Here is a 26,907-nt window from a genome sequence, read left to right on the forward strand (position 1 = left end):
TGAATCCCACTGCCCAGTATGGGTACAAAATGGATGAAAGCAAGTTTAGATTTTCCTCTGAAACAACTATCTTTCACCTCTTTGAAATGAAGGAGACTGACCTTACCTGTGGAAGTGTTGATGCTCGCATAGAGCACACACAAAAAAGACCAGTAAAATCAGCAGCATAAGGAGATCTAATATTCAAAGTAGCACATAAAAAAACCTCACAGCAGCACTTTATGCATATCCAATGTATTTATATATTGATAGAATACATGCCTACTGCACCACATCTACTGACTTTACTCATCTTCATAAAAATGGGAGTATCAAACACATCAGAAACAGGGGAAAAAGCCCTGGAAAAATGCAGGTTTGTAGGCCAAAGACCACTTATGGTTTCCCCTAGATTTTGTTACTGTTTTAAACTATGCTCTCTCTCTTTTCTTAGTAATGAAGAATAAGATACGCATTAAAAATTCTGATGAAATCTAGAACAAGGGCAGACACTGAACTAGAAAGGGTAGAACTTCAGGATAAGAATTAAAAATTAAGTTAATAAATTAGAGAAAGAACACAAGTCAAACAAAGACAATAAAAAGACAAAGGATTGTAGAGTAGGAAGTGGACAAAAAGGCAATCAAATTTTCAAATGCTATACAAGAACTGCTGGCTAGGCCCCAGAACTGCAGTCAAGAATCTTGACAATGAAACATGAACATCAGACATGAACAAGTGCAGTTTGTTCTTCTCTTGCCAAAGCCTGATGGAGAAGAACAGCTATGCACAGCTCAAGGCATCAAACTTTAAGGAAAACAGACACAATGTTTAGTTCTGGGCTCCTCTGGAGCTCCTGGAACAGGTCCAGTGGAGGGCTAGAAAGATGATGAGATTGGAGCAATGTTCTTATGAGGAAAGGCTGAGGGACCAGGGCCTGCTCAGCCTCAAGAAAAGAAAACTGAGAAGGGACCTCATCAATGTCTGTCAGTATCTAAAGGGAGGGTGTTAGAGGATGGACCAGATTTTGCTCTGTGGTGCCAAGCAATAGAACAAGAGGCAACAGACAGAAAGTGATGCACAGAAAGTTGCACCTGAACATGAGAAAAAACATCTTTACTGTGATGGTGACCAAGCACTGGAACTGGATACCCAGAGAGGCTGTATAGTTTCCTTCCCTGGAGAGGAACTGTTTGGACACAATCCTGAGTAACATACTTTAGAGGACCCTGCTGAGCAGGGAGATTGGATCAGATGACCTCAAGTGGTCCCTTCCAACCTTACCCATTCTGTGATTCTGCGACATGCAATAGTCCTGAGGATGACAAAGCAGTCAGAACAGATGGGTTATAAGGACAAATTCAATTTTTAATTTTTTTTTCTTTTTTTCCTAAACAGACTTTTGTTTTTTTTTTAAAAAACACATCCAATCCTATTGAGAAGACTGTTATAAAGACAGCAATATTATCCTGAGTGAAAGTGACATGAAGTAATCAGTTTTGTTTAGAGAAAGAAAAGATGGATACCATGAAAAGCTTTTCTTATACAAGGAGAATGAAGCAATGCAATAGACCAATTATTTGACAAACATCAGTCAAGAAAAGACTACACATGTCATCCTGTCCCACTATAAACAGGTGGACCAGATGACCTGTCAAGGCTATTTTGGTAACATTGTCTGTTACACTACATGTTGTTCCAGTTACTGTCATACTCACAGAGATATCCACTCAGTAATAGGCTGGTATTTTATGTTCATCTATAGAAAGTGCTGAGAATCCAAGTAAATATTTGATCTCAAGTAGTCCCTCAGTCATGTTTTTAGAATAAACATTAATTCTTCTTTAATGGATTTTGCCACGATCTCTTTTCTGAGTTTATATTTTGTGTCCATACATCTATTTGGCAGTCTTTGGGGAAATTATTACTTGTTATAATTTCTTTTCAAATACAACTATCATTTGGTTTACCGTTCCAATAAAATATATAGGCAGTTATTTCTTTGCTTATTGTTCCTGGAACAGCTTCAGTAATATATATTGGAGTATGCTAGAGTTTGGCTGAGTACTTTGAATTATTAATAGAAATGGAAGGTTGTATGCCAGAACTGACCATTTGTCCAAGAAGTTGAGAAAGAAAATCTGACAGATATGAAAACAAAATCAAAAAATACAGAACAACTTCTCAAAGACAACAGGATACAATAGTGCAAGAACTTCAAGGGACTGACACACACTTGATTTCACATAGCAGGATGCCTTTGCTTCACTTTACCATCTCCCAGGGAAAGATACAACTTTCATAGGTAAGTAACTAAAGGTTTCCAACACAGAAACAATGGAGCACCATTAGAAATAAGCAACATTGAATTTCAAGGGACCATGATTGTTAAGCAGCAATTGGTAGCAGCTAAATGTGTATTTAATCCAATATTCTGTAAATTAGTGAGACTGAGAGGCAAACTCCAGAAGAAATAACAGAAAGGGTTGCAAAAACAGAATCTCAAATGGGCTGCTACCTTATTATCTCACCTTCCAAGTGAGCACAGACACATGCTTCTCTTTTTCTGTCTTCCCTTTTTCACTTGGAAATATTTTTGATCTGTACCATAACAAGGGCAATACTACATCCCTCTAACCCAGTATCCGGTCTCCAAGAGTAGTTAGATGCTTGAAATGTGTAAGAACAGACAAGTGCACAATGGAATTTTCCTCAAATCACCAACCATTTCCAATCTAGGGGCTTCTTAAACTGTATGTGGTGTCTATGTTTTCATAGCTATGTATTTAGGTAACTTTCCAGGAGTTTGTCCAGTTTTCTTTTGGACCCACATTTCAGCATTCACAACATCCTTTTGGAAGCACTTTCACAGGTTAATACTCTTTGAAGAACTACATCTAGTTTGTTTTGATGAAGTTCCTAATACCTTTATTAGCTGCTCCCTAACTCTGGTATTGAGGGCAAAATTGCTGTTTTTTTCCACATCTCCATGCCATACATGTCTTTGTAGAATGCTACCATATGTCCCTTTCCTGATCTTGTCTTCACACATTGGAGGGTTGGCCAATGCAATCTTGCTCATCTTCTTGTCTTTTTCTGAACTTATCTCAGTTCAGCCTTCTCCCACCTTGAGACAGAAGACCAAAACTGAACAGTGTTATGGACACATGGATTTGTACAACAGCAAGAAGAGGTTATCTGCTTTCTTCTGTTTCTTCCATAGTAATTCTTAACATTTGATTTGCTTTTTTCAAGTGCTACTGAGCTTTGAACTGCTATCTTAATGAAACCATCTATCGTGAAAGGAAAATAATGTTAGTAAGATGTTCTCATGATCCCCATCTTTTTTGACGTAGAATTAGGATGTTTTTCTTCCTCCACATATTCATCTATACTGAATTTCACCTGTTATTTCTATTGCATTCAGAATTGTAGTCCTCTTAATTCTTCATGGTAAATCCTTCCTACCATGAATAATAACCACTATTACCAGCACTGTTACCTCATTGTTAATTAATTTTTCAATTCTTTTTGTGACATGCTGGGTAACACAGGTCACCACAGGATTTTCCTCATAGCTCCTCCTTCACTAGAAAATCCAGCCATTTTAAATAAATGGAAACGTCTAGAAAAAGTCCTGAAAAAAGCTACAGTACAGAAAACCTAGAGACTTTCTCAGGTCCTATTTAATTGAAACTGTAAGCTTATATTAGCCATGATTCAGTTAAAATTAGTCTTTGTAATTCATAAATTAAAACATCACTCCGAAAAGAAAAATCAGTGATAATGATCTTCAAGGCATGCAATTTTTCAACTTAAATGGCCATAAAACACTGTACAAACCTCACACAATTTTCTATACATTTAAAGCTCTCAATCCATATTCATAAATATACTTCATCACAGCTGAGAAAGAAAATGAAACTGCTTGGACAGACAGAAGCCAATTCTCAACTGATAATATGCTCAGGTTACTGGTATCCTGGACTCATGAAGAATGTCCACTGGTTTTTAATTACAATAAACTAGCAATACAAGGTGTTACATAGCACAGCAACTTAAAAGGCTTTTAAAAATAGCAGTCAAGATCTCAATTTAGGTATCATTTGGAAGCACTGAGGGAACATACCTCCCTCACTCCCAAATTAGTAAACTAATTTTAACAAAAGCTCAGAAGATTTACCTTCTAAAACTATTTCAGATTCAGATTTTTTTTTCTGTGAAGGCCTGAAAAAAAGGTGACCCAGTCTGACCCTTCTGCAGTTTATAAAGCATGAGAAGATTACAGTCTGAAGTTGTATAATTAGTTCCAAGATTCTAACTCTAAATAATTTTATTAAGTTTAATCTTTTTAAGAGGTAATCTTTCCTTCAGTTACGAAAGAACGTAACTAAAGTTTTCTACCTTGTTGCTATCCTTCACTTGGCTTCTTTAGTCAAATAAATTTTTTATCCTCTTGGTAATAAAAGGGGTTTCTCTACATATGGAAGTTGATCTGTCTTAAATGAGGACAGGCAGATTAGATCATTTATTCTGTTTGAGTTAATTTGGAATAAAATGTTTATTCTGGGACAGAGAGTTCACACAGAGATTAAATCAGAAATAGCTTCTTGTGCTGATGAAATCAAGCCATTCTACCATACACAAGTATTGGGCATTTTCTCTTTTGATAGTAAACTTAGGAGATTCCCAAAGGCAGTTAATGCAAAACTCACAAATGCTGTTATTTATTTAACACTAATTGGTATATTTTTAGTTATTGGCTGAAGAAGCTGAAGTTATAATGATTACAGAAAGCTTGGCATGGCAGCACAAAAATGTCTGAAGATCTGTAGTTTACACCTTTTTATTAGTGTCAGAATGGAGGACGGTTTTGCTGTATGTGAATGTTGTTCATGCAACATTCTCTTGGACAGGAGAAGAACTAAATAGTCTGAGTTCTTCAGTTTGGAGAGAAGGTAGGAATGACTGAAGTTTGCCAAGTCATGAAGGTGATGGTTAAGGTGAATGCAGAACTGTTACTCACTCAATTCTTCAGTGCTAGAAAAGGGGGACCTGATAAACTTGATAAGGGATCAGTTGATCATAAAAGATCATAAACTTGTGAGTTTGCTGTGGAGATGGACAGGTTCAAAGAGGATAAACTTGTGGAGACATAAACTTGTGGACAACAAGTCCATAAAAGGAGATTTAAGGCCTGAGGCAGGGATGTAATCTGCAACATCCCCAGCAAAATAAGTGCCAATATTGAGAAAGTATGAAGAGAAAGATGAAGTGGACAGGCTCACATGCATTCCCAAAACAACCTCTCCTATTGTCCCTGCTGGGGATAGAATTCTGAGTTAGTCATACAGAAGGTTTATCACTGCATCTCTTTGTGACAGAGAGTAGAAGCTAGAAATACTGGTGAAGGCCATTTGCTGAACTGGAATGGTCACATTCTATTACTGGGTTTCCTCTGCAGACAGAGGGAAATCCCATCTACTGAGATATCCACAGTAGGCACCCTCTTAATTCCTCAGAAGTATAATTTAGCATGCTAATAGGATTCAAATTAATTTTAAAACTAAGTGCAACTGCCCTCATTCCTTCTCAAATACCTGCTCTGTGACCATTTAAGAACATTCTGGAAAAAACAATGAGTGATAGCAGATTGCAAAACAAAAAACAAGTGTGTTGCACCACAAGTGTATGAACCTCTTACCTTTTGGGTAAATGTCTTTCAGAGGCACATCTCCAGGTGCTAAAATTCGGACTATTTGATTAGAAGCCAATAAAGTAACACAATTGGTTTGTTTTGCAGCTCCTGTTTTCCTCTGGGTTCCATAATAAAAAGGATCAGAAGGAGAAGCACGTTTGTGACTCAGAGAGGAGTTTCTTTTCCAGCTATACACTTCACTGGGAGACTGCAAAAGAGAAGGTATCTACTGAAGAAAATGCTACTATTATTAAATCTAAGAACAAACACTGATAAATTCCACTTCTTATTTAATTTCAAATCAAATGTAGGTATTGTCACTTCTTATGCTACCACATGACAAACAGTGACCTGGATTATTTTGTCATCAAAAACTCCTATAGAGGTGAAAACCAACAAACCATCTACATGAGTTTTAGGCATCAAGATGCTCTGAAGATCTGAAGTTGAATTGACTTTTTTTTTTCTTTTTATTTGAACCAGGAACCAAAAGCATTCAAATAACTTAATTTGGAATCAAACTGTGTAAAAAACTGTTAGGTTTCCACTAATATAAATAAATACAAACAGGTATTTCAGTAATAAATTTGAAGGTAAGCAATAAGACTGGGACTTAGCTCCAGGTTCAGAGATTTAAGTGTACGTCTCCACATGAAAGCCAGTGGCTTCATCTCCTACTGTGGCTGAAAGAGCCTGGCAAAAAAAAAAGATCATCTCGAAGGTCTCAGTGTTTGGTAAACTGAGCATTGCTATTACAAAAAAGAGCTCAGATACCTTCTTCATACTAAACACCTACACCTCCAGCACTAAACACTGAATCTGAAGTTTTGCCCCATCACTCTTACATCCACCCTCAGCACTCCCTCTTTGAAATTCATATGGATATCTGAAGCTATGTCTGAGAAAAGATGATACCTCAACCTAAATCAGGCAGAGCCAAAAATGCTTCATCACCCACACTGCTGTGTTAGTATTGAAGTGTGCAGCTTCTTTAGTGCTCCCTCCTCTAGACCACCTCCCTTTGCCAGCAATAAACTCACATCTATTGTAAGTAATATGAAAAGCTTGAATAAACTGTCTGGTAATATAAAACTAAACCAAGGAAAACTCAAAAGCTAATTGCAAAGACCGTCTTACTGAGAAAAACATAGTTTTGAATCATTTTGGATTGCAAAGAATTTTCTTCTGTCATTTGGCTTTCCCAAAATTCATGTCTGTTAACAGTTACATTTTCTAACTTGGCCCAATTTAACAAATAAGCATGACATACAAATATTTATTCCATAATCATTATCCTTTTTATGTACCATTAGGTGGCAAATAGAAAAAAATCCAAAGAATTAAACATATTGCTTGTATTTTTCCTGTGTTGGCCTTTACTCCTTGCAACAGCCCTAGTCACTAGATTGCTAAGTTTCATTTTATTTTCTGGTCCTTTTCTAACTGTGTCACGGCAGTGAGCACACTCACATGAAGTATTTACACTTAGCTTTATTATTCAGTAGTGAACAGGATTTATAGTTCTGCTATAATTTTCTGTATCTTTTTTTCTTTTTCCTTAATCTAGTCTTGCTATTTGCTGCACACTGGGCAAGAAGTTCAAACTGAATAATTCAAAAATATACTGATATCCTTTTTCTCAGAGGTTATGCTTAATTAAAAAACTGTAAAAACACATGATTTAGAAAATATTCTAGCCAGCACTGTTCAGAGCTCACCAAAAATGAATTTTGTCTGTGCTAGACATTGTATTGTCACTTTTTTTAATACCTAAAATACCACCACTAACCCTCTAGATTAGATTACCATAACAAAGGGTGTACACTACATGAATTTGTCCCTTGCTGTCATTCCCTTCTTTTTCCAAATCATTTGGTAAACAGGTACTTAATGGGTTACAGAATAAAAGACCACATTATTTCATTGCACAATACTGCTGAGTATTTACCAAGAGGTCTGGGAAACCAATAACAACAGTAGCATAATTATGCTCATCTGAGAAGATCCTGTTGGGGGAGCTGATCTTTTGTCCCACAGCTGCACTGAGGTTTTCTGAAGATAGCTGGTCAGTTGAAACTGCATGAGGCACACACAATTCTGACACTAAACAGGAAAATGAAACAAAATGAAAGTCATTAAATCCAGATGTGCAATAGGAAATTATATTAACTGTAAGAGTGCTGAGCATTGAACACTGGCTATTACTTTGAGCATAAAATTACTAAAAAGCAGAAGATCTGATTATACTGTACTATAACAGAAGAGAAGGAAGTAATCCTATTTTTGTAAAGTCAAGTACTTAAAATCAGGAAATAGTAGCTTTGTAGTTGCTTATACCACTAAATTTTGCCCTCTACTGTACAAATGAGGCAGAAAGCCTATGGAATAGAACATAACAGCACGTGAATATAATTGAAAATTGTTATAATACAAATGCACCAAAAGGCAAAACATAAGTTTGTACAGGTAAGTGTCAATGTGCCATTTCTTGGTGGGTCTTTTGCTGTCTTTGCAATTTAAATAATGTTGTTTGTAATGCATTTCTCTTAAATAATGGTCTGGTTTTCTTTGTCTTTAAGCTAAGAAAAACTGAATTTTATTCTGTGCATCTGTGAAGTCCTTTACCTTGCCTCAAATTACCCACACAGTCAGAACCTGCTATCTTTAGTTCTGCACTGTTTCCACTTAGATGGGCACAAGACTGTTTTGTTTACAAGGCAGTGGGAGAAAATCTTTCCTCCCTCGAAGATAAATAGTCTGGGTCAGCAGTAAACCCACACTGGTCTACCTTTTTTTAGTTCTCCTGCCAGAGATTCTGCCTCAAATTGCAAGAATAGGCTGAAGATGTTACATTTGGGGTTATGATTTGGAAAAAGGTGGACAGGGGATATGATAATATTTCAAAATGGAAGAGAAGAAACAAGATAACAAAGGATAAAAATAGCACAGAAAGCATGCACCAATAAACTGCCCACAGATACTCTGACACTGGAAATTACAATAACATTTCTATCCATCTGAGAAATGATACTCCAGAATGTTTTCTAAATAAGGTAGTAAGAGGAAGGAAACTACTGTGCTCTGATAGCACTTGATAAGTTAGTAGAGTAAACTATACAAGAGTTAAAAATGATCCTGGATATTTAGGCTATAGTTAGTCTTTGGTATCCACCTGGTTGCTGTTTATGTAAACGAAGCCCTATTATTTGTCAATAACATTTCTTTGTACCATGTTTACACTGTGTTAATCTCATTTGTCTTATTTATGCTAGCCACGAGTACCAAAACAAAACTTGTTCCTTATTTAAGAGATATAAAGTGGTTTCTCTGTTTGTCTCTCTGATATATAATGACCAAAACCTATGAATTCTTAAGTGGGATGCACATGTACTTGCAGTCTTATTAAACCAAGTAGACTAAAGACTTTATGCACTGTGATCAAATGCTCAGTGTTGAAAATGCTCAGATTTGAGGATAGACAGATCTTACCAGGGAGAATGACGACCATTGCAGATTTCTGCCTTACTGTGTAACTAAGACATGCCTCAATGCCTAGCACCATCTGAGAATTTTACTGATCAAATTCCCCCTATCTTTTAACACAAGTGTGATGGCCCCAATAGCCTCCTGCACACTATCAACAAAACTACAGAAACTGTGACTTCTGTTTTAACAGTGGGTGGTTTGTATTTTTCTAAGGGTTGGGAAATGTTTTCTAGCCCATCAGAGTGTGAGTAGCAGACCTGTAACAGTCTACAGCCTGGAATCATTAGTATATTTGTTCCCTTCTATTCCTGTTCTAATTCCCATCTAGTCATCTTTCTTCCTTTTCCAGTCAACATGCTCATCTGTTTGCTGAAATTCCATGACTGAGGGTCTTGAACACTACAATGAAACAAATGATTTATTCTAACAACTTGAAGATTGAGCATGAAATGCGCCAGGACTTGAGAAAAGCTGTTATTAACCAAACATGATAAGGGAGAAAAAAACAGAATCAGAGATGGTTACTCAGACCTTTAAAGAGTCTTGTTTATGCAGCTGCAAACAGAAATGACAAAAAGAACACAGGAAAAAAAAGGAACTAGCCAAGCTTGCATGCAGTACCTGTCGTTAAGCCAAATCCCATGTCAGCTGGCTCTTCACTCAATGCATGCAGCTGGCAAACCTCACTGTCTTGAGCTTCCATATGGGCACGCTTGGTTAAAAGAAATTTCCTGTAAAAGATACACATTTATAATAATTCCAGATTAAAATTGTCACTCTAAACAAGGACTTTTATCTTCTGAAACAGTGAAAACATTCTACATTTATATAAACGAGGTTATCAACACCTTTTGCTAAAATTAAATATAATTTCCCAAACATCTGTGAGATAGGAAAGGGTAGGGCAGCAAGTGGCAGATTTGTCTTCTGATAACTATTTACACACTTTCTTTTGCTGTGCATTTATAAAAATGAGACAGCAGAGTAACATTTCCTTCATGTGACCATGAAAGTAAAGGAAGCAGGTGCTAACTCTGGACAACATATCTGTATTTCCAGAGATAGGTCCACCAATATCTTCATTTTTAAAGATCAATATCGCCTCAGTAAAATTAATATTAACACGCATATCATCAAAGCTAGTCTAGACTTTCAGAGGCTGGCATATCCTTTTCATTTGCTACTCTAAAAGTATACCTGCATTTTCACCACAACAAATCTGCATCTTGAACACCCACTTTTTAAGTCCAGGCAGTTTCACAAACAAAAAACCCCACTTTGAAACCAGGAGTGAAACTCCTGTATACAAATGAGATACAAACAACAAATAATGCCATCAAGAAAACTAGGCTGAACTAACTTATTTGTTTCGTTTTCCACCAAGAGCCACCGGTCTTCAGCCACCAGGAAAACAGATTTCAGGCTGATTGGAAGTGAGATGGTATGAGTTTGACCCTCCAATACATCCAGTACAATAAGGTGGTTTCTATAAAATTGGAAGCCAAGAAAATAATAATCAGATAGGGATATACACAAGGAGATCTGATATAAATCAATTTAATACAAGGGTATAATTTATTCTCACCCTGTTTCTTTGTAGAATACCAGCCAGTTTTTGTGTGAAAACTCCCGGCACATTTTATAGTTGCTCTGTATAGAAATACGTCATAGGATAATTAGTATTTGTTAGATTTGTCCCACTGAGTTTCTCTGACTCCTCTGAAAGTGTACTAGTTTTTTTCTTTTTATTTAGAAGAATCCACAGCTTTAATTACCTCTCAAAATGCTATCTAGCTTGCCTTGCTCCTAGTCATAAATAGTATAATAACTGAGTTCATTATTTTGGACATAATTAGTTGTAACAGAATGTTCCACTATTTCCAGTTCTAGCCCTAAAAAGGGATATTTTAAAGACACACATCTTCAAAAAAATTATTTATATTTTTTATATCAATATTCCATAACAATGCTATTTTATGTGTGAGACATTTAAACATACATAAGAGCAAACAATTAAATGCTTGGGCTGTAGAACCAGGAAAAACTTAGTGATACTGTTTTTCCAATACTGACATTTGCTTTTAAAAGACCTTAGTATAATAGGGGCAGGTGCTATTCCTCACCGTGTCTTCTTTGTTGCTCCACCAAGATGTTCTCTTAGGAGAGTCCTGAGCATCTGGTGAGAGCAAAAGTCGGCGAAGGGCACCGTTGCTTGTATCCAGCAACAAAACAACATTGCTCTGTAAATGAAAAGCAGATCCATGTACATCTCAAGCTCATTTAAGAGACTATAACAAATCTATCTGAACCACTTTTACAACTCAAGCCACTTAGGACATTTTCAAAAGATGATCTGGATTTTATTGCAAAATGTAAGCTGGATTTTCCTGGTTCATTTCAAAGTTCAGGGGAAGCTGAATCGAAGAGGTTAAGTACATGCAACGGCTGGAATGATATTACAGTTTTTCCACAGCATATTTTCTATACCTCTCACATTCACTTATGCATAACCTCTAGGAAGTGGACTAGTATGACTTACATATCTAAGATGTAGCTACAGATAAGAGGCATACCAATTAGTTCTGACAAATCACTAAAATACTTCATTTCAGTTTTTATGTTTTCTTACCAATTTTCTGTTCTATTGCTTAAGTTCCACTGAAGGTGACAAATTGGTGAAATAAGAAATGGCTCAGTATTTTCTTTCGAAGTTTATACTTCTGATACTGTGGAGCCTATTAAATATCTCAAGGTGTAACAAGCCTTGTGTTACCTGCACTCTTTGACAGCTTATAGTGTCAGAGGTAGGACAGCTATTGGAGGACAGCAGGATGACTCAAAAGGATGGAGACCAGAGGCAGATGGGATAGTGCAAATCTCCATGTATCACATGAAAAAATGGTGTCCTAAATTTTGAACTTCTTTAGATTTCCCATTTGTTACTTGATGCCCAAGGGTCAACACATGCTATCAAATGATGAAGGCTTTTTAAACATTTCTTTCTGCAAAGTACTACAACTGCTCCTAATGTGTTTAACTAAAAATTCAAGACAATAGTCATTCAGGGCCAACCTTAACTGCATCAAATTAAATTCAAAAGGTACAAAAGAATAAGCTAATTGAGCCTTGGGTTCAATTTTTTGTTTGCCATTCAAGGAAACATTCAGTTCTGCAAGGACATTAGGTTCTGCAAGGACTTACTAAAAGTAAACTGCCTACGTACAACATGTGCAATAACGCACAATAGACGTTAAGGAAGTAAAACATAAATTCCCACAAATTTCCCTAAATAAAACAAATACAAACATTCTGAGTCACAGCAGTTTTGTTCTTTTTGGGTGCTCTTCATACTTTGACTAGAAATACTTGTGAGAGTTAACTTTAATAATGACAGTAATTTGAAACTAAATATGGTAAAGTATTTAAAATATTATCATGTTATTTGGAGCATTTGGGAATTTCAGTTCAAGTTCAATATTTCTAAAAAAAGAAGCTTGCTTATGTACTACAAACCAAAATTATAGAAATGTGGCTCAGGAAAAAAAAATAGGACATTTGCTTTGTATTTTGGTTCTCTGCCATATTTCATTTATACAATCCTGAAACAGCATTAGCCTTCCACGTGAAATAAAAAACACATATGAATCAATTACATCCTTCCACTTAGTGTTAAATTTATGAGAGCAGTTGGTAGTATAAAAAACTTCTGTACTCCACCCCTTTTGATGTTAATGGTTTCCTTCTGTGCTAAGTGACTGATGTATATTCTGTCTGTGTTTAAGAATAGATTTTTGCGTCACTTGTGCACACATCCAAGAGTAGCTCTGGCAACTCTTCAAGTGAGCTGGGAGAAGACGTTGGTGTGCAATTCTGCTCTGTTTGTTCTTGACTGGGAGAAAAGTAACCTTTGGGCGACCTCCCGACCCCAATGTCTGGAATTCCAAACTCTGGACAGATGCAATAACCAATCTTGTGAAGTGATGTCTTTATTTTTAGTTACAAAGTTTCCCTTTCCTTACTGCTGTTTTTATTTCAGCTAGCATTTTCCTCTAAAATGTTCTTAAATCAAACAGGGCTGTGACTTCAATTTGCCGGTATGGGAAGTTGTTCCTTATCATTTTACAGACAGAGGGGAGAGCTTGGGGAAGTTTCAGAGTGGGACAGTGCAAATAACTCAGTTTAACATTCTTGTATTCTTCTCCCCAAACTCACTGTCAGTTTTAATCTGTTCTGCCCTCAATGTTCATGTCCCGAACAAGCAAGTCTGCAAACACACTGTCTGCTTCAGACTGAGGCTCATCCTTAGCTTGGCAGGATAATCATACATCCTCCTGTTTCCTGTCCCACCTTTTCTATTAGAGCTACTCAAGGATCCCTTCAGTAATAGAAACATAACAATCCTAACACTGTAAATATTAGGCACAGATACAAACATAAACACACTGTTCATCAGGTTCAACTGGAAAAAGTCTGTGCAAGAATTTATGGTTTGGGGCTCAAACCATCCCATCTTCATAGGCAGGGAAACACATGCAAGTAGACTACTGGTGTTTAATTAATGCAAGTGGTGTCTTTTAGGTGATCTGGGAGACTTTACTGTATTCAAGATTTCAGTGAACTGAGAACAACAAGTAGTGGTATAAGCTTTGTGCTCATGGAAAATAAGCCTTCTCCCATTCTACAGAAGGTGCACACATTTCTATATAAGCAGACCTTTACTATAAGGTGTACTCATAGAAAAGGAAAGTCTTACATAACATTAAAAAAAAAAAAAGAGGACTAGTTTTTTAAGAAAATAGGAAAATGCACCCATTGTTCTGAAGACACACATCAGAATATCATGGGGACTGGAGGTTACAGAGGTTACTACTATGTTACTGGCATTTCCATATTCAGGTTCTCACTTGTGTTTCAGGCCAGATCACACACTGTTAAAATAAATCTTCTTTTAAAAAACAGTTGCCATCTCCTACATATGGTGAGTGAGGTGGATCGCTGTGTCAGTTTCTGTGCCATAGACTCCCTCACTCCCTTGTTATCAGGGAGCTTTGAGAGAAATGCAGCAGCACATGAGACAGGGAGAAGCATTTCCCTCCCTCCCCACCCAACTTCCTGACCAAGAAAGATAAAAGCAGAGTTAAAGGATGCTGGCAGGACACTGCCTGAACAAAGCTTGTTGTGCTCCCTGAGGTAGACTGTAGGTTACTCTGTTTGTCCAGTTGTAGCCTTTCAACACAGTAAAGTGCATGTAAAAAATCCTGGAAGTGTGCTGTTAATTTATGGGCAAATCAATTCTCCATGTGCAGTTTGCTCCTACAAACCCATATAAAACCATGCACGAAAGTTATCAAAATCCTTTTCTGTCTGTACTTGCTCTCCTTCTGAGCTGTAGACATGATAGATGCAAAAAGAAAAGTGCATATGGAAGGCACAAACTTCAGCAGGAAATAAGAGTAGGCCCTGTAGTACTTGTGGGGAGGACAGATGGCAGAGACATTGTTGCTTTGAAAAGACGAATGCAATTCCCATCCTACAAAGAAGTTACTTGAGATTTTTGCAGAGTCCTTTCAAAGTCTATGAGTTTAGTCTAAACAAAAATACAGAGTCAAATCAGCTCGCACTCACTGAGACCAATGGCCACCATGAGGAATAAAATCATCTACCTTTTCTTCCAAGAAGATGTAAATGTGACTTAAAATCAGATAAATCTCTCACTTGTGCCATTAAGTTAAATTCCTGAGGAGTTTACTTTCAGTAAACTTTTATTTAAAAGGACAGGAAGAAATGGTGATTTTTCATTTTATTTCACTGGAAGGCTCTACTGAATCTAGATGGATGTCATCTGGGAACAAGATAAAACACACAAGGCTTATCTGAAGAGCCACAATATCATAATTTCATCTTTTCCAATAAGGTTATCATCCATTTAAAAATTTTCTTTTTTATAACTTAGTCAGAAACATTAATCTCCAAAGATCTTTATTAAAAAAAATTGAAAAAGCTGCTTTTGGTATTGTCTAATACTTGGGTTATATTGATTATTATGAAATAGCACTTGCCAAGTGTCCCTTTTATTTAATAAATGCAAGTTCTTATTTCTACAAATATTGTTAATACTTCTTAGTCTTTTTGCAACTAAACACAGGTGAATCTCTAAAGCATCGACTACGTTATTTATAGTATTTGTTTTTCTTTTTTTATTTGATGTACCCCGGCACAACTACCTAACCCTTGTAGCCTTGCTCAAAATGCAGATGTGCCACTAAACCACTTTTCTTAACATGTGAAAGCTGCAAGTTTTGAGTGTATGCCTGCCAGTGATCTTAGTACACCCAAATGTAGGCATCTTGATTATATGCCAAGCCTCCTTCTGGAGACAGTGGAGAGAGGCACTTCCAGAGGGCAAATAAACATGTTTTACTTTAGCTGAGATGAAATGCTTTTCAGGTCACCTTTATTCTCCCAGCAAATACAGAAGATACTTGGATGATTATCTTAGACCATATGCTTACCTGCTAACATAATAATAATGGATTAAATTTCATATATGCCAACATCCACCTCATTTCACAGGTGCACAGAGAACATGATTTTTCCATGGCTCCACCACATGGCTCCCTCTTGTGAGTCAGTGGGAACTAAAGATCCTAACACTTGAACCTCAACATAAGGAAGGATAGCAGTGGCAGTGAAGACTACAACAGCAGCACACATCTAACCTATGTTTTAGTGCCTCACTTCAGAACCAATCCCAAATAAATTACCAATGTAGTCCACAGATACGAGCATACAACATACAAGAGAATAATTTTTCTTCTTTTTTTTTTGTTTTCTGTCTAAATTTCTTGCTTATATTCTCGAGAAGTCTAAAATTACTTTTGAATAGTGGCCCAAGAAAAGGATTTTTTGCAAACAAGTTTGTAATTAAATGGAATGTATTTTCAGAAACAGAGAATAAGGTCTGCCTTAATGGTAAAAATATGCAAAAACTCCTAAGACAATGCAAAACATTCAGAATATTTCAATTCTGTATTATTTACCAGTGTAAAACTGGCTTATTTACAGACAAGATCTATTCACCTGTGGCACTTGCCAAGAAAGGCAAGTCTGAAACTGGCAATATTTAAGGTTTGTCAGAGTAAAACATGAGGTTACAGTGTGACTGAAGTCATACGTTAAGGGGCATTGAACTACTACAGTCTCTCCGCAAAACAAATTTTGTTTCAGAGTCTGAAAAATGTATCTATCATACCATCACTAAAAGGCATATTCCATGAGGACAGCCAAAACCAGACTCTGAGATAACTACCTAAAGCTTCATGGAACAACCTTCATTTCTGACACCAGATGCCACTGTGATTTGGTTATAAACAAAACGGTAGGAATTTTGGAGATTTGGAATGCAAAGAATATTGCAGGCTTTATATTAAAAAGTGTGAGACGTTCTAAACATTCTTAGATACAAGACAGACTGCCATCTGTTTTAGTTTCCTGCATCAACTTCATTGAAGGAAGCAAAAAATTATTTAGAACCAAAAAAAGTGCTATGTGCACCTCAATATAGCCCAAATGATATTTCTATAGCTGTTCAACAAGCAGGTAACCTCAGAATAATATTGTTTCCAGTTTGCATTGGAAAGTATCCAGTAGGCAGCTGCACCTGCATAGGCAGTTCTACCAAAGGTAGAAGAACTGTTTTTCTCGTAAGGCACTGAGATTAACTGCAGCATCTGACACCAGAAAACGGCATCAACACTTGACAAATATTCCTGGAACAACACTATTGCAGAAATACCTGAAATGACTGAAAACTATTAACACTCCAACTCAGTGTAGTAAAGGTTCTTCTGGATTGAAATTTCTCACCTACTGAAAAACCAACAGAAGAAATCCAAAGAAAGGAAAAACCAGCCAACAATAATGACCAGTTTTAATAATGGCCCGTGTCAAACCACAATGAACCGGTAGGTAGCGTAATAAACTATTATTAATGTTAAAAAATGAACAGCAGCTGCCTGGTTTATACTATTGTCTCTTCCCACTCCTAGGCAAAGAAGTTTTGAATGAGAAATGTTACAATCAGCTCACAGATAGTGGGGGAAACTGCAAAGTATGCAATAGTTGTCTTTAAAAAAGCATTTAAGTCAAACCAACACTGAAATTGTTAGTGGTTCTCATTTTACATTGCTGATTGCAAGGTTTACCTAGTCTTCCTTCTAAGTCTTGACACTTCACAGGTTACAGAAGAAGAAATACAAAGATTCACAAAACAAATATGGAGCAAATACAAGCAACATTTTACTCGGTGACTCAGAAAATGTCTCTTACATACTAGCTGAAAGTAAAAGGGGTACAAGACTGGAGCAGAACTTAAGTTCACATAAAACACTTTACTCTGTACTTTGCAAACATATGCTGTTTGACTGAGATTCCTGAACATAACCCACTCTCCCCCTCTCTCCCATAAAGCCACAATCTCCCTCTATCAGTCAGAGAAGATAAGCAGTAGAACTCAGCCTCAAGAATAGAAGAGGACGTTGTCCAGCTAAAGAGTGAAAGAAGAAAATCTCCATTTGAAAACTAAAGCTGAAGGCAACTCCCAAGCTACAAGTACAGTAAAAGAGAACGTTCAGCAGGAGGTAGCCTTGTCCAGTCTATAGAGGTAGTGTCTCCAGTGACATACTCCCATGATACTACTTTGCTCATGACTAAATATTTAGCTGAAATTTAATTTTTTTACCTCCTCTTCATGTAGAACCACTTGACCTTTAAGTGGATTTCCCAGTGGTGCTGCAGTCACAAAAGGTTGCCAGACACTTCCAACTGTTCTTGGGAAGAGGTCATAAAGATCCACAAAGTATCCAGTCTTACTAGAAATGTTCATGAAGTACAAGGAAACAGGATTGCATGTAGTAACGTAAAGAATATTTTCATGTTCCTCTTCTGAAATAAGAAAACAAAATAATGAAAGGCTACTGACATGGTGTATTTCTCTTCTGGAAAAGAATACGTCATAAACTTGGCAGATGATACAGCAAAAAGTACTGAAAAATTACCACTGTTGACAAGAGAGATAAAGAGAAATTATCTCTTGATATTAACTAAATGTTAACAGACAGAACCTTGCCACAACACTATTAACCCTAAACAAGTAGTGCAAGACATATTTATGTAGGCATGATTGTAGTGTCTGCCAGCTGCTAGTATGGTCGTCTGATTTTGTTTATAATCTTGTTTCTTCTTCTTTCTCTATCCTGTCCTCCCTTTAAATTAATGTATTTAATAATTAAACACAGGTTGAATGCAAACATTGTACAGAACTTTTCATATAAACCACCTTCCTGAATAATTTCAGACAATTCTCGAAACCAATACAAAGCTACCTAATTTCTGTTTAATTTCAATGAAAATCTGCTAAAGTATTTGTAAATTGGACCACAAGTAGAAAGAGTAGCATTCCAGTATTGATCATTAAAGATCTGTTTGTAATACCTAATAATGTATAGACATGCCTTGGAATGGCTACCTATTACAGAGGCTAGACAGAGTTAGAGAATAAAGTAGGTATTTATTAAAGGCCTTTAACAGATACACCCTGGGCAGTGCAGGAGCCTCGAAGAAGCTACACCTAAAATGGATGACAGTCACGAGTTTTTCAGGCAGATATGTCTGGCCTATTTGCATATCAGGGGTTAATTGTCCAATTACAGCTTCAGGTAATGAAGTCACATTCCCCCAGTTTACTTTCACTCATACTTTTTAGGGCCTGAGGCTGTGAGGGTGACCTCGGTTCTCAGGCCTGGAAGGATTGTTTTGTGTGACCAAAATGTGAAGAGAGCTTACTAACACTTTATATGGAGTTCAGAGTTACATACTAACAGTAGAGAATCTGAAAAATATAAAAGTTAAAAACTTAAGGCATCAAGATGTGCTTAATGATGAACCCTAAAAACATTAATGAATATTTCCAATGGTGCAATTCCTTCTGGGACATAAGCTGTAGAGTTAACTAAGGCGGGTTTGGCACAGTGAGAAAGAATCAGTATGAGAACAGAGGAAAAAAGCACAGCACTCTCCAAGTTAAAAAAAATTATATTAGAACTGAACTGAGAGAGGAAAAGTCAAAGATTTCTTTTTGTCATGTAATGCAGTGTTGAACTAAGAAATTTAAGAAACTTGCAATTTTGTGGTTGTGTTCTATCTACTTTAATTACACATCTTTCTCTTAGTTTGAGAAAGATGCATATCCTTATGACTCAGTGGAATTGTGCACCGATTTCAGTGGTTTATTTTTGTATTTCACCTACTATTTAAAAAAAAGTCGAAAAAGGTTAAGTTATTCCTATAGTTCACTCACATACTCTGTATTTTTAATTCCCATATTACAGTCCCTAGTATTATTCCTATACTCTACTGCAAGCATGTCTAGAAATACACACTACTGTAAATGAACAGGAGTGTTGTTACTACATTTGAAATCCCTCATATTGCCCTTTGATATTCTGCCACTGGCTATTGGCAAGCACTTACAAAGTCAACAGCCAAGTCCTTCCTCATCTCCAGGACATCTCACCTCTTTGTAACATTGCAGATCATTACAAAAGTTAGTAGCTCTTCTTACTATACCTTTTGTTACTGTGACATCACAAACTAAGTTAATTTCATCTAAAGGCAGCGTCCAAAAAGCAAGTTCTTCTGTGAAACTGATGGACCTGGCTTCACGTCGTTCCAGTGGAAAGCCTTGAATATTTAAGTACACAGGGCCCTAAAACAAAAAAAAACCATGAGGGTTGCCTAAAACATTCCACTCCACATTCTTTATGAAAATACAGAAGTCTTCTTCATGTTGTAATACTCTTAACAATAAAAAGCTACTATATGATTTTTTATTTATTACTAAACAAATTAAAGGGAAAAGGAAATGCCTTTTCTATAAACTCTGAATGTGCATACGATCATTTCCTTTATGGTATAGAAACTTTGCGCCTCTCCTCTTTAGTCTTTTAATGGTTAGAAACCCATTATCACTTAGTAGCATGAGGAGATATCATGTACTGATAAAACACAGTTTATACAAGAAAAATACCAGAATACTTCTGTTCCAAAGAAATTGTATGGCGATTTCTTACTATATAAAGTTTAAATCTCAGCCATACACCACATTAGAAGTACAGGAGTAATAATTACTGAAGTTAAGCCAAGAACTCAGAGCTGAAAAGGACTTAGAAACTTCGGCTGCAGATCAAATTGTACCAAAGGTTCAGGTTCAAAGTGCCAAAGACCCGTAAGACTTCAGCTGCAGGCAATATAGAAAACAGCTATCTTTTCAGTCTCTGATCTTAGCCAAAAATTGAGATCTGGGGCCTGTAACTGGCCATCCCCAAACATCCAAAACAGCTAGAACATTTTTTCAGATAAGGTATTTTCAATATCCTTGTAAATACTTTTCAAGAACTTCCAGCCAAGCTTACTGATTTTCAAGCACATCTTACACTGTGAGGGCTAGGTATACAAAAATGGCAATTTTTCAAGTCAGTGTAAAAACTCCAAGAACAAGAAACAAGGACCATGCCTTGTATAAAAAAATTTATCACATTTTAGATTCGTCACATACCGATACATAAAACCAGTATTACATGAATAAAAAAATATTTTAAAAGACAAACCTTTACATCTATTTTTTGAGTTTCTGATGGACACAGCATTTTCCTTGCATTTCCTGGCTGATTGATTTTCCAGTAGCCCATAAACTTATGATCTGGTAATGGCAGTCTGTCAAATAATGTAGGAACAAATGAAGTTTTACATTTATTAACCAGTAAGTGATATGGAATAAATAATTTAGACAACTGCATTTTTCCAACAAAATATAACTGAAAAGTCTCTTGCAGAAAGTGTTTCCTTGCTAAAATATTTAATTCTTTTTTAAATCACAAAAATTTTAACCTTCTGGACTACTAACACAGACACAATCTAAGCAGTATCATAAAAGAAGAAGCAATGCATATAATACGGCCTCAAAAGGAAAAGTTTTCCAGTCTGAATTATGTGAGATATATCCAAACCATCTCTTGCTTTGCTTTTTTCATATCAGGCAGGTTGTGACACCACTCCTTAAAGGAACTCCTATCAGTAGCTCACTCTTCTAAAAGACCAGCAGAAAAAGCACAGTAAGCACTGTGGCTCACCAACCACACAATTAAAGTTCTACAAATCATTTGTTTATTTTACCACTGCTCTCATGAACAAAGGCAAAGGAATACAGACATGAGACTATCCCATTGCCTTGTGGCCAGTACAATCTACAGAAAGGACAGGGACATCTCCAAAAGCCACATTTGTTTGCCTTGGTTTAATTTCCTCATTTCTGTATCTTTTATCCAAGGAAGAAATATGTGGACCATAGTAAAACTTATTTATACAGGAAAAGAAAATGCTGATGTGTGATAATGTAGCTAATAGCACGATTTCTCTTTCTTTCTTTCTTTCTTTCTTTCTTTCTTTCTTTCTTTCTTTCTTTCTTTCTTTCTTTCTTTCTTTCTTTCTTTCTTTCTTTCTTTCTTTCTTTCTTTTCCTTCCTTCCTTCCTTCCTTCCTTCCTTCCTTCCTTCCTTCCTTCCTTCCTTCCTTCCTTCCTTCCTTCCTTCCTTCCTTCCTTCCTTCCTTTCTTTCTTTCTTTCTTTCTTTCTTTCTTTCTTTCTTTCTTTCTTTCTGATTTACAGCTGCTGAAAGCACTTTGACTTCATTAATTGGCATGGATACCTTCAGGCTAACAAATGCATAACTTTTGGCTTCTTTTCTTTGAGACCAGTTGCTCCTAAAGAGAGCTCCTATCAAAACAGCATTCTGTGTAACATGCTGTTGCACATTATTGTACAGCTACAGGACTTGGCAAGAGAATAGAAGACATTCCTTCTCCCACTTTCTATAAATATCTTCAAAGTCTATTTTAAGGAAGTTCTCTTACACTGTTTGTTATAAGTATCTGCTTGGTCCTATCTAAAAGTATCTCTTCTGTCCTATCTTATGATGCTTGTTCTTACTGTTACAATTATTTTCCCCTCTCCTCACCAACCAACCTGGCACTTTTAGATATTAGAGGTTTGTTTAATTTTTTCCTCTATATTATTTTCAGAATAAGAAGGGATCCCTCCCCCCCCCAAAAAAAATCACTTGGACTATATATAAAACTTAGAGAATTTTAGTTTTGTTTTATTTTTCCCTTAAGAACTTATGAGAAAAGTCAGGAAACGAATACAGATATCCCTTAATCTTTGCTACTCATTCAGGAAAGATGTCTTAAGATTTCTTAATAGTATATTGATACCAAACCTCAAGCAACCAGAAGCCAGAAATTGCAGGCATTCACTCAGCCTCCATAACCATTCTGCATTTGGACCATCTGCCAAGGCAGTCAGACAGCCAAAGACTGTTTTGCAAACAGAAAATGGTTTGGATGCTATAGATCATTGGTGCTCACAGATAAATAAATGGTCAGCTGCCAACAATGTGCCATTGGGGCATGTAATGAGGAAAGAGTATCTCATTAATTCCGTCTCTTAGTCAAAGAACAAGCAGAGTGTCTCTATTGCCTGTTTGTTGCCTGACTAAAAATATCAATAGATATAAATGTTTGCAGAGTGATTAATTTTGCATTTTTCCTCACTTCATTCTGCATTTTTCCATTCTTGCACCTAGCTAATATAGCCAAAATTCTTCCCAAATGAAGAAGAAAAATTAAGCCAGATTAAAAAAAAACACAAACAAAACAACAAAAAACCCCAAGTACATGAGATTGTGTTTTTACATGGCAAATGATAACATTCAACACCATTAGGAAAAAAGACTCATGATGCACTATTTGCACATATACAAAACTCTTAGATACATTTATTCATGCAACCAGAAAAGCAGGCGAACAGTTAAGTCACTAGACTAAATGACAGTTTAGATGTCTATGAACTAGAATTTTACTTCGGGCTTCCATTTAGGTTCCTAAATTATTTGTTGGCAAAGCATGTTATGTATTGAGCCACAAGTTGTCTTATGTGCAAAAAAACCCCTGGAGAAACCCTCTTTTTGCTCTATGACTCTGAGTAGCATAACCTCTGATATGTGTATAATAAGTATAAGCAATACTTATTTCCCATTAGCTCAGTGGAACATCAGATCTCACAAGGATTTGGACTTTAGATTTAATTCCTTACACATTACTCCCATGGACAACATCCTAGAATTCAACAACTCTACTAATGATCATGAATAACTATTAAAATTTAAAACAAAACATATGTTAACCAGCTCTAACAAAACACCCTGTTTTCTATAGCAACAGAATTACAGACTGCATTCTCAAATAAGCATTTCCACTCTGTTTCAGCTTTCTGGAGATTTTCTTTGCTAATAGTTCCTCTCTTCCCTCTGGAAAGAGATTTCTGATTTCTACTTTCTGATTTCTACTTTCTCCTAAATTTTTAAGGTTTTGTTCTCTTCCCTTTTCCTGAACGATTTAGTTTCTCTGAGGCAGCAGAACAAGTCATCATAAATAGCAAAGAGGAGGGAAATGCAGATCTGAATTTCAGAATAGAACAGAAAGCAGAGTTCCTAATATAAAGCTCTTTGTCACGAGTAATGGGGATCTCATTCTTCCAGGATCTGACAATTTTTTTTTTTCCTTTGCTGTCTCACTGTTCTCTCATATAAATCTGGTCTAAGAGTATTGAAGAAGCTGGTGGCATTAACATCTTACAATCAATCTGCTTCCTGAACGACTTTCAGGAGGGAGTGAGGGTGCAGAATGACTGCAACAATATATGCACACTGAAAATGTGAATACATCTTAACAGCCTTCCCTTAGTGAATACATATGGTACACATAGAAGTAAAGAAATTACCTTCTTTTCCCAGGACTTATAACAAGCAAATTTTGAAAATACCTTGAAGTGACAGAACTAGTTAAAACTTCACTAGATGCTCCTGCCACATTTGCTGTATTTCAAATTAATTAACCAAACAGCATTTACATAAAAGAGAGAACACAATGGAATAGTCAACACTGGCAAAAATCTATACAGCAAAGAAATCTGTTAGGTATAAAAAGTGCAGCGGCTGGGTAAGAATGGTACTAAAACTTCATTGGTCTCTCCAAGCTGGGGTGTACAGAGCAACTTGTGATTTTTGCTTTCCTCAAAAGCTGGAAAGGGTTTCCAGAACAGAAAAACTACAGGTAAACGGCATTATTCTTGTAAGAAAGCCAAGATTTAAGGATAAGTTCTAAGGAATTATTCTTGATCAGTTCTTTGATTATGGATGTGTCAAAACCTGTTGCTTAAGGAAAATTCAAAATTTTTTAATGTTTATTCACCCTTAACTTTAGATCACAGTTTTCTACATGGTTACTGCTGTCCATGAAATGTATATATAGACAGATATTTTGTTCAGAAAAGTGATTGCACAAGATCTACAGTTGATGGGGCAATTCTACAAAAAATTACTATTTAGCCTGAATTTCTGCATGCACATCTGCCAAAGGAGAAATGATCTGCCGAAATGTAGGTCTTTTGTGCTGCTAGAAAACTTCTCAAAGTGACACCTATAGAATACAATTTCTTTCCACTTTATATTTTTGATTTAAGAAGATAAATTCATTTTAGGATATTTAAAAAAATGATCAAACAACAAAAAACCTAAATCACCAAAGAACTGTGTTCAAAAAGTCAACAGAACCTGCTTTATGAAGTTATTTGTTTAGCTTTCAGAGAACATAATAGAAGATGGTCAGGAATCTTGTAAAACTGAAGTTCCACTGAAAACAAATTCTTCACTGTCAGACATCGTATTAGTACAGCTGTGGACATGAACTACGACAGACAACAAAGCTGCTTAATATATGATCTTGTAAACCAGCTCAGTACTGCCACAGAATGTATTATTCAAGGCCTCCAGTAACAGCCTGTGCTCCATCTAGCTGAAAAGATTTCCATCCCACATAATCTTTTTGGACTTAAGTACGATACAGCTTGAAATGCGGAAAATTCCTTGCCAACCAGTTCTCCATAATTTATCCAAACCTATTTTGATTTGAATACATTCAGTAGACATTCTGAAGTAGACATTCAGTTGCATGTTAAAACTCCTGTTCCCTGAAAATTCCCCTTCCTCAGCTGGCCCCTCAACACACAGAGTTGACAACAGATATGTATGATATGAGACATATCCAATAATTAACTACAGATTACCCGGGGGAAAATAAAAGCCACACAAAAGAACAGTCTCAAGGGAAAAACAAAGCTGTTAAAATTTACATATTTACATTACATATAAAACACCCAATTCATATAAAACAAATATTGAAGTTATAGGAAGCACCTGGAAGTGAATAGTGACAGGAGGAAAAATATGGAATGGCAATTTCATCAACGATAAATGTCAGAATTAGGATTAAATGCTGTTTTACCTAGAAATTGCAGATGGTCTGAACTATGCATGAAAATGGCAGATTAACATGAATTCAGAAAAATATGACATAACAGATGTCAATGGGAAAAGCAAAATGTAATTGTACACATAAAGAAAGATAATGAGTTAGTACCCTGAATAATTAATTTTACGTACTATGTCTTGGCAAAGCATCATAGACAATCCATCTGCTTTACATACAATACTGATAAAAATTATAAACTAGTGGACAGGCAGTACCAGGAGACACAGCAGACAGTATTTTAACACCTGACAATACTGAACATGTCAGTGCCTTGAAGAATGATTATCCTACCTGGGAAAAAAATGACAACTGAAGAAAGTAAAAAGACCAAGTAAAGCATTCTTTTACAGGTCTGATATATGATGCTAATTTTGCTAATAAATAAATTAGTATCAACAAATTAATTTCTCTTTTGAAAAAACAACTACTGAAAGAATCATTCTGTAAATGGTCATTACACACAATCTAATCTTCCCTTCCAAGACTAGGTATATTAATTCCAGAGTCTAATCTAAAATTTCCATAAGGGTCACTGCAAGCACCTGTTCAATTTTCCCTGTATTTCAGCAATTTCAGCTGGATACATACCTAAATAATTCTTCTATTGAGACCCTGCATTTTAGTGTGTTGCTTCTGTGTCTCATGGGGTTTTTTTCGCACATTTACAGCAGTTATGCTGCAGCAGCAATTTAAATAATTCTGATTTATACAAGTTTTCTTTTCGATTCAGTAATAGGTGACAGACTTCTCCAAAGCTTATTAAAATAAGAATTCACAAATTGTTTGATCCAAGACATGCCAAAGACCACCTGTATAAAGGAATCAGCATTTCACTGTAACTATTTTCCTATCCCAGAATCTTCTGGAAATGTTTCTGTATCACAAAATTTAATTGTACAGGATTTATATTCTTATACAACAATTTTGCTGTTGTATGACTAACATCCTCAGACAGAGTTGGTTTGGACTATTATCCCAGTTTTTATGTTACTTTAAAGAACTGCTGAGCAATTTCTTATGATAGCTAGTAAGTCTTTAAAGTCTACCAAAAAAAGACTAGGGCACAGAAGTCATCTGTGGTGGGGATATGCTGTTGTTGCTGGAACAACACAGAAATCACACCTTCAGATTGCCAGCTTGTGAGAGCCTAGAAACAGGTAGGAAAACAAGCTTAAAACAGATAGTGATCTTGACATGTCATAAAACCAATCTGAAGAAATTCAATACAGTACAAAAAATCAAAATGTGAAGAAAGTTGATCA

General features: G+C 36.1%; 1 protein-coding gene across 1 annotated transcript in view; it reads right to left on the reverse strand.

Moving 5' to 3' along the window:
* The window catches only part of VWA8 (von Willebrand factor A domain containing 8), a 177,731-nt gene that overhangs the window by 42,873 nt on the left and 107,951 nt on the right, over positions 1–26,907 (reverse strand). Inside the window, exons 27-35 of the mRNA XM_083854746.1 lie at positions 20,830–20,935; positions 19,790–19,928; positions 17,904–18,106; positions 11,287–11,403; positions 10,749–10,813; positions 10,524–10,649; positions 9,785–9,894; positions 7,626–7,780; positions 5,684–5,885 (exon numbers count right to left, since the gene is read on the reverse strand). Coding sequence (XP_083710872.1) covers positions 5,684–5,885; positions 7,626–7,780; positions 9,785–9,894; positions 10,524–10,649; positions 10,749–10,813; positions 11,287–11,403; positions 17,904–18,106; positions 19,790–19,928; positions 20,830–20,935 — 1,223 coding nt within the window. The remainder of the gene's footprint in view (positions 1–5,683; positions 5,886–7,625; positions 7,781–9,784; positions 9,895–10,523; positions 10,650–10,748; positions 10,814–11,286; positions 11,404–17,903; positions 18,107–19,789; positions 19,929–20,829; positions 20,936–26,907) is intronic.

This window comes from Zosterops lateralis, assembly GCF_965231275.1.
Source record: "Zosterops lateralis genome assembly, chromosome: 2".
NCBI classification, from domain to species: Eukaryota; Metazoa; Chordata; class Aves; order Passeriformes; family Zosteropidae; genus Zosterops; species Zosterops lateralis.